The 13,933-nt window shown below is 44.1% G+C and overlaps 1 protein-coding gene across 2 annotated transcripts in view; it reads right to left on the bottom strand.

The window, feature by feature from the left end:
- Positions 1-13,022, bottom strand: part of LOC111967420 (nuclear ubiquitous casein and cyclin-dependent kinase substrate 1) — a 25,087-nt gene extending 12,065 nt beyond the window's left edge. For both annotated transcript variants that reach the window (XM_023992419.2, XM_023992428.2), the window contains exons 1-4: positions 12,754-13,022; positions 5,492-5,541; positions 5,300-5,396; positions 5,061-5,107 (exon numbers count right to left, since the gene is read on the bottom strand). In XM_023992419.2, the coding sequence (XP_023848187.1) occupies positions 5,061-5,107; positions 5,300-5,396; positions 5,492-5,541; positions 12,754-12,770 (211 nt within the window). In that variant the 5' untranslated portion in view covers positions 12,771-13,022. The remainder of the gene's footprint in view (positions 1-5,060; positions 5,108-5,299; positions 5,397-5,491; positions 5,542-12,753) is intronic.
- Positions 13,023-13,933: the final 911 nt, after the last annotated feature.

The following is a 13,933-nucleotide window of genomic DNA, read 5'->3' as shown; positions in this document are numbered from 1 at the left end:
TCTTAGTTGAGCCGAATTGGTGATAGCACCTGAAGGAGTAAGAAACTGATGGAGTTAGAATAGTGGTGTATTTTGCTAACGTGTTTAGCTAATAGATTTACATATTTTGTCTTCCCTGTAACACATTTTAAAAATCTGAAATGGTGGCTTTATTCACAAGATCTGTATCTTTCATCTGGTGTCTTGGACTTGTGATTTAATGATATTTAGATGCTACTATCTACTTTTGAAGCTATGCTAGGTATGCTAATTAGTGTGTGGGGGGTGGGGGGTGCTCCCGGATCCGGGTTTCTGAGGCAGTAAAAGTTAACAACATTCCTTGTCTAGCTAAGATTATTGAATCCTTGGTGAATGTGAAACTTCGTTCTTTAAAAAAAATATATAGATATTTTTATATCTGTGAACTGTATTTTGAATGTACATTAAATCAGGGTTTAGACCAGGGCACAGTACTATTACTGTAACCACATCTGTTGTAAATTATATTGTCAATTCTTTGGATGCTAAGATGAATTGTGCTGCCCTATTTATAGATTTGTCAAAGGTTTTTGATACAGTTGATCATTCCATCTTACGGAGTAAGTTGTCTGTGTTAGGCSTYAGYRCTRASGCCTGTTTGTGGTTTCAGAATTTTCTTAGTGACAGAACCCAGGCTATTATGATAGACGGGGTTAAATCCACATTGCTTGAAGTGCTTAATGGTGTACCCCAGGGTTCAATTTTGGGGCCATTGTTGTTCACGTTGTATATAAATGATATTGTAAATACTGTTAACACCTGTAACATTCATAGGGRCAGCAGGTAGCCTAGTGGTTAGAGTGTTGGACTAGGTTGCAAGATCAAATCCCCGAGCTGACAAGGTACAAATCTGCCATTCTGCCCCTAAACAAGGCAGTTAACCCACTGTTCCTAKGCCGTCATTGAAAATAAGAATTTGTTCTTAACTGACTTGCCTAGTTAAATAAAAAGCAAAKTAAAAAAATTAATTCATCTCTACGTAGATAAGTTATTTATTTATTCCTGTGCCTCTTCAGGACATTCGTGACCTTCAGCATGATTAACTCAAATAACTTACGGATCTTAACTTGGTGTTAAATGCTAATAAAACCAACTTTATGCTGTTCTCTAGGTCCCATAACGTTGACTGGGAACCTGCGTAGGTGCACTCCAAATGGAGCATGTTTCTCACTATGAGAACTTGGGTATCTGGATTGGTAACAAGTTGCCTTTGGAAACACACATTGAAAATGTGACAAAGCTGAGATCTATGATATATATATAAATAAATCCTGCCTCAGTTCTGAAAACAGAAGGAAGATTGTTCAAACAACACTTCTCCCTGTAATAGACTATGGTGACATTTACATGCATGCAGCAGCCTCTGCTTTTAAACCATTGGACTCAGTATTCCATTCACCAATACGTTTTACCACTGGGGACAGTTATAGGACCCATTGTGTTCTGTACAAAAATGTGGGATGGACCTCTGTAAGAAGAGAGGTGCATTATTTATTCACAAAGCAGTCGTGCGGAAACTTCCTCTGTACATAACTTCATTGATTAAATTCAGACGTACAAATTACCAAACCCGTTCTCAGGGATCAATAACTCCTTTTGTCTCCACAGGATTTAAATTTTTTGGCCCCTGATGTGTGGAACAATATGCAGAAATCCTTGCAGTTAGATATTCTGGTGCCTTTCAGGCATTTAAAATGATTGATTGGAGACTTATGTTACAGAATGTGMTTGCTTTTCTTAAATATGTTTAATGTGTATTTTATTTGTAATGTCTTTGTAGAGCTGTTGTATTTTATATAATGTGTTTTAATTTATATACATTTAAAATACTATAAAAACAACAATTTCAAAGATATGCAGTTCATAAGGAAATCAGTCAATTKAAATGAATTCATTATGCACTAATCTATGGATTTCACATGACTGAGAATACAGTGATGCATCGGTTTGTCACAGATAACCTTTAAACGGTATGGGTGTGGATCAGAAAACCAGTCARTATCTGGTGTGACCACCATTTGCCTCATGCAGCATACATAACACATCTCCTTCGCATACAGTTGATCAGGCTRTTGATTGTGGAATGTTGTCCCTCTCCTCTTCAATGGCTGTGCGAAGTTGCAAGATATTGGGGGGTACTCGAACACGCTGTCGTACACGTCGATCCAGAGCTTCCCAAACATACCCAATGGGTGACATGTCTAGTGAGTATGCAGGCCATGGAAGAACTAGGCCATTTTCAGCTTCCAGGAATTGTGGACAGATCCTTCGGACAYGGGGTCGTGCATTATCACGCTGAAACATTAGGTGATGGTGGCGAATGAATTGCACCACAACGGGTCTCAGGATTTTGTCATAGTATCTCCGTGCATTCAAATTGCCACCAATAAAATGCAATTATGTTTGTTGTCCATAGCGTATGCCTGCCCATACCATAACCACACCGCCACCATGGGGTAGTCTGTTCCCCAACGTTGACATCAGCAAACCGCTAGGCCACACAACGCCATACACGCTGTCTGCCACCTGCCCGGTACAGTTGAAAAAGTGACATCCCTGAATAGGACACTTATCCAGCGAGCCAGTGGCCATCAAAAGTGAGCATTTGTCTACTGAAGCCGGTTATGGTGCCTCTCTGCAATCAGGTTAAGACCCTAGTGAGGACGACGAGCACGCAGATGAGCTTCTCTGGGATGGTTTCTGACAGTTTGTGCAGAAATTATTTGGTTGCGGAAACCCAGTTTCATCAGCTGTCTGGGTGGCTGGTGTTAGATGATCCCGCAGGTGAAGAMGCCAGATGTTGAGGTCCTGGGCTGGTGTGGATATTCCTGCAGTCAGCATGCCAATTGCATGCTCCCTCAACCTCTGTGAGATCGTGTTCTGCGACAAAACTGCACATTTTAGAGTGGCTTTTTATTGTCCCCAGCACAAGGTGAACCTGTGTAACGATCATGCTGTTTAATCAGCGTCTTGACATGCCACACTTGTCAGGTGGATGGACTATTTTGGCAATGGAGAAATGCTCACTAAAAGGGATGTAAACAAATTTGTGCAAAATATGAGAGAAATAAGTATTTCAGCTCATGAAACAATGGACCAACACTTCACATGTTGCGTTTATATTTTTTTCAGCATGATTTGTTTTTTTAAATGTATTGGGCTTCATTTGTAAATGTATACAGGGCTTGTAAATAGTTGTATCTCAATGTGACTACCTGTTTAAATAAAGGTTAAGAAACTAGCACAAAATGTATTTTGCGATATTGTCAAAACGATAGTCAAAAATAATATACACTGCTCAAAGAAATAAAGGGAACACTAAAATAACACATCCTAGATCTGAATGAATGAAATATTCTTATTAAATAGTTCTTTACATAAGTTAATGTGCTTGACAACAAAATACCACAAAAAAGATCAATGGAAATCAAATTTATACCCATGGTCTGATTTGGAGTCACACTCAAAATTAAAGTGGAAAACCACACTACAGGCTGATCCAACTTTGATGTAAGTAAATGAGGCTCAGTAGTGGTGTGTGCCTCCACGTGCCTGTATGACCTCCCTACAACGCCTGGCATGCTCCTGATGAGGTGGCGGATGGTCTCCTGAGGGATCTCCTCCCAGACCTGGACTAAAGCATCGCCAACTCCTGGACAGTCTGTGGTGCAACGTTCGTTGGTGGATGGAGCGAGACATGATGTCCCAGATGTGCTCAATTTGGATTCAGGTCTGGGGAACGGGCGGGCCAGTCCATAGCATCAATGCCTTCCTCTTGCAGGAACTGCTGACACACTCCAGCCACATGAGGTCTAGCATATGTCTTGCATAGGAGGAACCCAGGCCAACCGCACCAGCAATGGTCTCACAGGGGGTCTGAGGATCTCATCTGGTACCTAATGGCAGTCAGGCTACCTCTGGCGAGCACATGGAGGGCTGTGTGGCCCCCCAAAGAAATGCACCCCACACCATGACTGACCCACCGCCAAAACCGGTCAGCTGGAGGATGTTGCAGGCAGCAGAACGTTCTCCACGGCGTCTCCAGACTCTGTCACGTCTGTCACATGTGCTCAGTGTGAACCTGCTTTCATCTGTGAAGAGCACAGGGCGCCAGTGGCGAATTTGCCAATCTTTGGTGTTCTTGCTGGCAATGCCAAACGTCCTGCACAGTGTTGGGTGTAAGCACAACCCCCCACTGTGGACGTCGGGCCCTCATACCACCCTCATGGAGTCTGTGTTCTGACCGTTTGAGCAGACACGTGCACATTTGTGGCCTGCTGAGGTCATTTTGCAGGGCTCTGGCAGTGCTCCTCCTTGCACAAAGGCGGAGGTAGCGGTCCTGCTGCTGGGTTGTTGCTCTCCATACGAGCTCCTCCACGTCTCCTGATGTACTGGCCTGTCTCCTGGTAGCGCCTCCATGCTCTGGACACTACAGACACAGGAAACCTTCTTGCCACAGCTCGCATTGATGTGCCATCCTGGATGAGCTGCACTACCTGAGCCACTTGCGTGGGTTGTAGACTCCGTCTCATGCTACCACTAGAGTGAAAGCACCGCCAGCATTCAAAAGTGACCAAAACATCATCCAGGAAGCATAGGAACTGAGAAGTGGTCTGTGGTCACCACCTGCAGAACCACTCCTCTATTGGGGGTGTCTTGCTAATTGCCTATAATTTCCACCTGTTGTCTATTCCATTTGCACAACAGCATGTGAAATGTATTGTCAATCAGTGTTGCTTCCTAAGTGGACAGTTTGATTTCACAGAAGTGTGATTGACATTGTGTTGTTTAAGTGTTCCCTTAATTTTTTTGAGCAGTATATTTAACTATCGATTTCTCTCCCCCCCCATATCACTAGTTGAATCCTAACCCCAAACTTGAACCATAGCCTCCTCTTCAGGACATTTTCCCTAACGTCAAGCTTGAACAACATCTCCACTACTGAAAGGGATCATAGATTTATCATAATTCATCACAAATTAAGACAAACATAATATTGTCAATCAACCAGTTGATGAATGGAAAATGTCAGAATGGCTTACCTGCTGAATCATTTTTGGATTTGGAGAGTTTTTCATCAGAATCCTCRCTGAAACAAAAAACAACAATTGAGCAACAAGACACCGCCTCTCTACACACCAAGTCTGTTTTTTATAGAACCACCAAATCTTGAGTTGAACGCCCTCAACTCATATTTCTAAATCATGCATGATGCCTATGGAAGATGTTCACTGAAGTTTGAGTCAGGACTCAGCCGTTTGTTGCGGTTCTCTGGGCTCACCTGTCCTCCTGCGAGTTCTTTGACCGCTTGCGCTTCACCTCGCGAGGAGCCGCACGAGGCTTCTTAGGCTTGTCTGAGTTCTTCCCATACTCCTCATCTACAAGGGAATTAAAAAGGGGTTACACACACAGCTTATCTACAGGGGAAAGGGGTTGCAGTTGCACACACGTACACAAACTCTTGCTCTCTCACCTGCGTCATCAGATTCCTGGAATTGTGAGTAATTCACCACCTTCTTGTTCCTGTGAAGTAAACACAAACAGAGATTTCCTATCCTGTTTCTAGTCAATAGGATGAGGACTGTTGTCGTAAGACAAAACATGCAGAAATAATCATCATGACAGCCTTCACTAGCAGTTACATGCTGTCAGGGGGACCCAGTTAACACTTTACCACCCATCCCTAGCAAACATTGCTGATTAAACTAATTGCATTTTAAACTGAAGTTCATGATTAGTTGGTCATTGGAGGCAGTTGTGTTAGCTGGGGCAAAAGTGTGACAACAATCAGGCCCTCGAGGACTGGAGTTGCTCCTCCCAGGTACAAGTCAAAAGTCTAATGTGGCTTCTTCTCCTTCATCTGCACCGATTTCAACACACACAGGGTGGATGAAAGCTATTTGGAGGACAGGGCTCTAAGTGCAGCCATTTTGGTCACATATGCTCCTAAATGTTTTGCTGTGCAAACTGTCATTTTAAGTTGGAGGCACCAGTTCTCAGCCAGATTATAATTGTTGTAATGATTAGGCGTCGCTGTACCGCTTTTCCTAATCATGAAAAATGACTACAGAGAAAACTGCTGTTCTCTAGCCTAAACCATTCAAAAGTTGTGACCATATTATCGGCGCTACATTTTGCTGGATGCATCGCCGCTGGGGKCTGCATTTTACACTCAGAAACCATTTTTCTTACTTTTGTCATTTACCAGACGCTCTTATCCAGAGAGACTTATAAGACCAATTACTACTAGTTATAAGTGCCTTGCTCAAGGGCACAGACTTTTTCTTCACCTAGTCGTCTYGGGGATTCGAACCAGCGACCTTTCGGTTACTTGGCCAACCCTCTTAAYCGCAAGGCTACCTGCCACCCAGGTAACCATGTAGCGGGCCGTGAACACCTTGTTCAGTCATGACATTACCTCATTAGTTAGTTAACAACCTGGTAACTTCACCAGTATATCCAAACATTTGGGGGCACACAAAGAATGTTAAAAGGACAGCTACTTCAGGAGATCAATGATCATAGCATAGAATGAATGATTGTCATGTTATAACACAAACGTGCCATTCTTAAAGAGAGTGTACAATTTTCAATGCATTTCGATAGAATTATGCACCGTTTCCTATCCTCCTGATTTCCGCTTACAAGCAAAAACCAAAGCAGGTAGTACCAGTGACTCGCTCAATACAAAAGTGGTCAGATGATGTGAATGCTACACTACAGGACTGTTTATCTAGCACAGACTGGAATATGCTCAGGGATTTTACCTAGTCACCGTGCTTCTACATCTGCATTGCTTGCTGTTTGGGGTTTTAGGCTGGGTTTCTGTACAGCACTTTGAGACATCGGCTGATGTAAATTGATTCAATGGCATTAAGGAGTATACCACCTCAGTCACCGGCTTCATCAATGAGTGCATCGACRATGTCATCCCAACAGTGACCGCACGTACATATCCTAACCATAAGCCATGATTACACCGGCTCTGGCGCTCAATGAATGTGGCAGGGCTTGCAAACTATTACGGACTACAAAGGGAAACCCAGCCTCGTGCTGCCCAGTGACCCGAGTCTACCAGATGGGCTAAATGCCTTTAATGCTCGAGTCGAGGAAAGCAACACCGATGCATGCATGAGAGCACCAGCTGTTCCAGACGACTGTGATCACACTCTCCATAGCTGATGTGAGCAAGACCTTTAAACCGGTCAACATTCACAAGGACACGGGGCCAGACGGATTACCAGGACATTTACTCAGAGCCTGCGTGGACCAACTGGCAAGTGTCTTCAACGTCATTTTAAACCTCTCCCTGACCGAGTCTGTAACACCTACGTTTCAAGCAGACCACCATAGTGCCTGTGCCCAAGAACGAGAAAGGGTAACCTGCCTAAATGACTACCGCCCCGTAACACTCAGCGCCTCAACCTCAGGTGGCTGAAGACATTTGGCTTGGCACCTAAAACCCTCAAACATTTATAGGCACAATTGAGAGCATCCTGTCAGGCTGCATCACCACCTGGTATGGCAACTGCACTGCCCACAAACACAGGGCTCTCCAGAGGTAGTTGTGGTCTGCCCAACGCAAACCGGAGACAGACTACCTGCAATATGGGACAMCTACAACACCCAATGTCACAGGAAGACCAAAAAAAGTTATTTGCAGTGCCCACAAAGAACAACCACCCGAGCCATTGCCTGTTCACCCCGCTATCATCCAGAAGGCAAGGTCAGTACAGGTGCATCAAGCTGGGACCGTGAGACTGAAAAACAGCTTCTATCTCAAGGCCATCAGAATATCAAATAGCCATCACTAGCACAAAGGCTGTTGCCCTACATACAGTAGTGGCCAAACGTTTTGAGAATGACACAAATATTAATTTCCACAAAGTTTACTGCTTCAGTGTCTTTAGATATTTTTGTCAGATGTTACTATGGAATACTGAAGTATAATTACAAGCATTTCATAAGTGTCAAGGGCTTTTATTGACAATTACATGAAGTTGTCGCAAAGAGTCAATATTTGCAGTGTTGACCCTTCTTTTTCAAGAACTCTGCAATCTGCCCTGGCATGCTGTCAATTAACTTCTGGGCCACATCCTGACTGATGGCAGACAATTCTTGCATAATCAATGCTTGGAGTTTGTGGGTTTTTGTTTGTCCACCCGCCTCTTGAGGATTGACCACAAGTTCTCAATGGGATTAAGGTCTGGGGAGTTTCCTGGCCATGGACCCAAAATATCGATGTTTTGTTCCCCGAGCCACTTAGTTATCACTTTTGCCTTATGGCAAGGTGCTCCATCATGCTGGAAAAGGCATTGTTCATCACCAAACTGGATGGTTGGGAGAAGTTGCTGTTGGTACCATTCTTTATTCATGGCTGTGTTCTTAGGCAAAATTGTGAGTGAGCCCACTCCCTTGGCTGAGAAGCAACCCCACACATGAATGGTCTCAGGATGCTTTACTGTTGGCATGACACAGGACTGATGGTAGAGCTCACCTTGGCACCCAAAAAAAAGCTTGTCTGGAGAAGACCCAAACAATCGGAAAGGGAATTCAGAGAAAATTACTTTACCCCAGTCCTCAGCAGTCCAATCCCTGTACCTTTTGCAGAATATCAGTCTGTCCCTGATGTTTTTCCTGGAGAGAAGTGGCTTCTTTGCTGCCCTTCTTGACACCAGGCCATCCTCCAAAAGTCTTTGCCTCACTGTGCGTGCAGATGCACTCACACCTGCCTGCTGCCATTCCTGAGCAAGCTCTGTCCTGGTGGTGCCCCGATCCCGCAGCTGAATCAACTTTAGGAGATGGTCCTGACGCTTGCTGGACTTTCTTGGGCGCCCTGAAGCCTTCTTCACAACAATTGAACCGCTCTCCTTGAAGTTCTTGATGATCCGATAAATGGTTGATTTAGGTGCWATCTTACTGGCAGAAATATCCTTGCCTGTGAAGCCCTTTTTGTGCAAAGCAATGATGACGGCACGTGTTTCCTTGCAGGTAACCATGGTTGACAGAGGAAGAACAATGATTCCAAGTACCACCCTCCTTTTGACGCTTCCAGTCTGTTATTCGAACTCAATCAGCATGACAGAGTGATCTCCAGCCTTGTCCTCGTCAACACCCACACCTGTGTTAACGAGAGAATCACTGACATGTCAGCTGGTCCTTTTGTGGCAGGGTTGAAATGCAGTGGAAATGTTTTTGGGGGATTCAGTTCATTTGCATGGCAAAGAGGGACTTTGCAATAAATTGCAATTCATCTGATCACTCTTCATAACATTCTGGAGTATATGCAAATTGCCATCATACAAACTGAGGTAAAAGACTTAGTGAAAATTAATATTTGTGTATTCCCAAAACATTTGGCCACAACTGTACATAGACTTGAAACCACAGGCCACTTTAATAATGTTTACATATATTGCATTACTCATCTCATATGTATATACTGTATTCTATTCTACTGTATCTTAGTCTATGCCGCTCTGACATTGCTCGTTCAAATATTTATTTTTAAGTACTTTAAAACGGATGGTCGTGGTTCACATTATCCCAGAAACCCTAGACCCACTCCAATTCGCATACTGCCCCAAAAGATCCACAGATGACGCAATCTCAATTGCACCCCACACTCCCCTTTCCCACCTGAACAAAAGGAACACATATGTGAGAATGCTTTTCATTGACTACAGCACAGCATTCATCACCATAGTGCCCACAAAGCTCATCACTAAGCTAAGGACCCTGGGACAAAACACCTCCCTCTGCAACTGGATCCTAAAGTTCCTGACGGGCCACCCCCAGGTGGTAAGGGTAAGCAACAAAACATCTGCTATGCTGATCCTCAACATGGGGGCCCTTCAGGGGTGTGTGCTTAGTCCCCTCCTGTACTCCCTGTTCACCCACGACTGTGGCCAAGCACGACTCAAACACCATCATTAAGTTTGCTGACGACACAATAGTGGTAGGCCTGATCACCGACGAGATAGCCTATCAGGAGGAGGTCTGAGACCTGGCAGTGTGGTACCAGGACAACAACCTCTCCCTCAACGCGAGCAAGATAAGGGAGCTGATCGTATACTACAGGAAAAGGAGGGCCGAACACACCCCCATTCACATCAACAGGGCTGTAGTGGAGCGGGTCGAACTCTTCAAGTTCCTTGGTGTCCACATCACCAACAAACTATCATAGTCCAAACACTCCAAGACASTCGTGAAGAGGGCACGACAACGCCTATTCCCTCTCAGGAGACTGAAAAGATGTGTCACAGGTCCCCAGTTTCTCAACAAGTTCTACAGCTGCACCATCGACAGCATCCTGACCGGTTGCGTCACCGCCTGGTATAGCAACTGCTCGGCATCAGACCATAAGGCGCCAACAGAGGTTAGTGCGTACGGTCCAATACCTCATTGGGTCCAAGCTACCTCCCACCCAGGACCTCTATACCAGGCGGTGTCAGAGGAAACCTCAAAAAACTGTCACCGTCTCCAGTCACCCAAGTCATACTGTTCTCCCTGCTATCGCACAGCAAGCGGTACCTGAGCGCCAAGTCTCGGTCAAAAAGGCTCCTAAACAGATTCTACCYCCAAGCCATAAGACTGCTGAACAATTAATCAAATGGCCACCCGGACTATTTACATTGACCCCCCCCAAYCTTTGTTTTGACACTGCTGCTACTCACTGTTTACTATCTATGCATAGTCACTCTAACCCTACCTACATGTACAAATTACCTCAACTAACCAGTACCCCTGCATATTAACTCAGTACCGATACACCTGTTGTAGTCAGCGCATGTGACAAATACAATTTGATTTGTAACTTTTATATTWGTAAAGTTGTTTTTAGATTATACGTTTTTGGATACTGAGCACAATTTATCACAAATAGAGATCTTTAGATCGTTTATTTCACACTGATAAATTCCTCTCAGGGAATCAAAAGGAAGATTCAATGACTTCAATGTAATGTAGAGTCAGAAGGGCAAAGATGGATGCAGATTAGACAAACATAACTCTAGGAACCACACCTGGTTCATATAAGATGCACAACTCAGTATGGTTCTTCTCATCTCCAGTAAGTAGAAAACATATGCATCAAAATGCAGCCAGCACAATGTATTTCCAATTATTCCAAATCAAGGCGCAACAGGATTTCATCCACCTCAGTTCCCCCACACCCCCAAATACACTCAGCCATCAATCATGCATCAGCCGTATGCGTTTTGATGTTGAAAAGTTCCTTCACACAGATGACGATAGTTTCTCTAGGAAACTGGACGCTTGTGTCTCACTTCTCCAGTTTCAAGGGCTCATTTGGGAAAGTGGATGAGTGGAATGGGTTAACACACACTACAGAAGACCAGTGCTGTAGGTGACACAGCTGACCACAGGCAGGTGCTCAATGTAATACACACCTTCAGAGCTGTGCCATAATATACACACACAGGCATGAGGCGTGCCTAACCTACATACAGTGGTCTTGATCTCGAATACACACACACCCTTCTATTTTCCCATCCCCCTGACCTAACACACACCAAAGTGATTGGAAACATTGTCTGTAATAGTAATTATAGGTTACCAAGGTACCTCATATGGTTAAATGTGCTAGCGGGAGCAAGGGAGGTCAGGGCAATGAACGCTTTTACAAGCGCAGGCCCTGTCGCCACCGTGAAGACCTCAGACATACAGGYCCGAAAGACAAAGCCCTGACCACCACTAGAAAAGCAATCGCCATGAGCTCAAACGGGGGGAACGACATTTAAAAAAGAAGGACCCACGCATTACCTGGGAAAAAAACGGGAACAAGGGGAGGGGCAACCACCGAGGCTACATTGCTACTTTGTTGCATATTCGTGTGCAATATCGGTTACATTGTTGCAACAGTTGCTTGATAAGCTTCCGCTACATTTTATTAACAAGCAACGTCCATGTGTGTTTATCTTGCGAAATAGGTTATTTTCTTCGCTCAAATGCGACCCTCTCGGTCTTTTCAGGCAGCGAAAAACTAGGCGTGGGGGGGGGTGACTTCTAAAGCCACTCCGCCCCCTGCTATCAGTGAAAATGTAGCTCCTCAGCTCTCCCTTCTCGTACCGCGTTTTCACTCAAAACCAACAGGCTGCCGTCGCCCCTTTCACATTTCATTGTTCCCTAATAAGACCATAGAATAAAACAATTGCGTTTCAATGGTGGATAGCCTACTTGGAACTAGTGTAGACGTCGCTAGGCTGCGTGTTAATAAGATCACATCCCATGAGGCGATGTCCACCTCCTGTCCTGTTTTTTTATTAACGTTTCAGAGGCTCCCGTGGATGAATGGGTAGCCATATTCCCCAGTCTGGTCTACCTCCCCTCTCACACAAAATACCATGACATACCACATTCCAGGAACACATAAAACCAAGGTAAATATAACTGAAACATAAGGGTATCGCACCAAATGATATTCGAGTAGGATCGGTTTTTGTAGACATAATTCACACCAGATGCACGCACTCTCGCCAAGGCGCGCGCAATATAGGCATTTTCACCCCGCCATGGCGAACGAACAGTCCACATTGCAAGGATTCATGCTAGTAAGTGCGTGTACAAGTAGAAAAAAAATACATTTACATAAATGTTTCATCAAATAAACGGAACTGTGGCCAAAAACACAACATGGTAGAGACGTACGTGTCTCCTGTAAAGGCAGCGTGCACGCCACACTGCCTCCGCGAAGGACATATTAGAAAAACGTACCTCACTGGTCTTGACATTTTGCAGAAATACTGTAGAGGTTAAGAATGTAAGAAAGGGGAAAATAAATCCAGGAAAATAAAAATRAAATCGTCCCGCTCTGCAACTCCAATGGGCGCAACGAAACGTTCCAACGCCCGAGCTACTGCGTAAAACGAAATATACGGGAACGAATTTCTTTTCCAAACGCGATTTTAGTTTAAATTGTACCTTGAGCTTCTCAAAATGGTGAATAAAACAAACTGAAACTGCAGCATGTGCGCAACCTAACTGATTGGCCCTAAGGCGGGCTCTTGGCACAGAGGACCGCCCATCGTTGCCGCTGAAAGGAGAGCATCATCACTCCAAAGCTTCTATTGGGTAGTTTGAATGATGATTTCCTTTTTGGTTGGATCTTCTAGTTGCTCATCAAACTCAGTTGTTCAACCAATTTACCCTCCCCCCTTTCAACGATAGGTTGAGACAGCACTACTAAGAAAACAAAAAGAGGCCCTCAGTGTGGATGTTAAGTTGCCGGAGTTTGTGTCCGAAATGACCGCAATGTAACTTTTTTTATTGGGAAAGATGCGCGGCCGGCCAGCATAGTAGTTACATGAATGGCTGTAGTAGGCAATGCATATTCATTTGTAATATATTTTCCACTGAAGGAGGCTTGTTGTCCTGACACTGTATGTATCCTCAGGCACCACCATGCAGCCATTCCCAGGCACCAGAATAGGCCTATCTGGTAGATAGATCTAAGTTGCAACCTGAATTGCACAGAAGACAGAGTCAGGTATAAAGGTTGTTCTACAGTCTGAAAAAGTGAACATTCATAACCTCCACCAATATCATAATGTCCATACAACAATCTAATGTGAAATTCAAAGAATATTTAAACAGAAAAATGTGTCAGGTTTTACATTATAGTTTCTCCCTGTCAATATACTGATTAGCCCTTTCATAGACGGTAATGCTAAGCATCTACCATATACTGCAAATGCATAGATGCTGCCAACAAGCCCCGTCTAAACATAAATACATTTAGGCAGAATAGTTTTGGAAACATTTGCAACTTAACTTTCATATCGACGAGAAATAATAATACAAAATAATGTTGAACTACTACACATCGTTAAAGGGCTAGGGTTCCCACAAGGCCATGTACTGTACCTAGATTTTTCTATGTTTCTTTTCTTTTGTG

This window comes from Salvelinus sp. IW2-2015, linkage group LG1, assembly GCF_002910315.2.
Source record: "Salvelinus sp. IW2-2015 linkage group LG1, ASM291031v2, whole genome shotgun sequence".
Lineage (NCBI taxonomy): Eukaryota > Metazoa > Chordata > Actinopteri > Salmoniformes > Salmonidae > Salvelinus > Salvelinus sp. IW2-2015.
The sequence above is the reverse complement of the archived record's forward strand: the minus strand, read 5'-3'. Positions and strand labels throughout refer to the sequence as shown.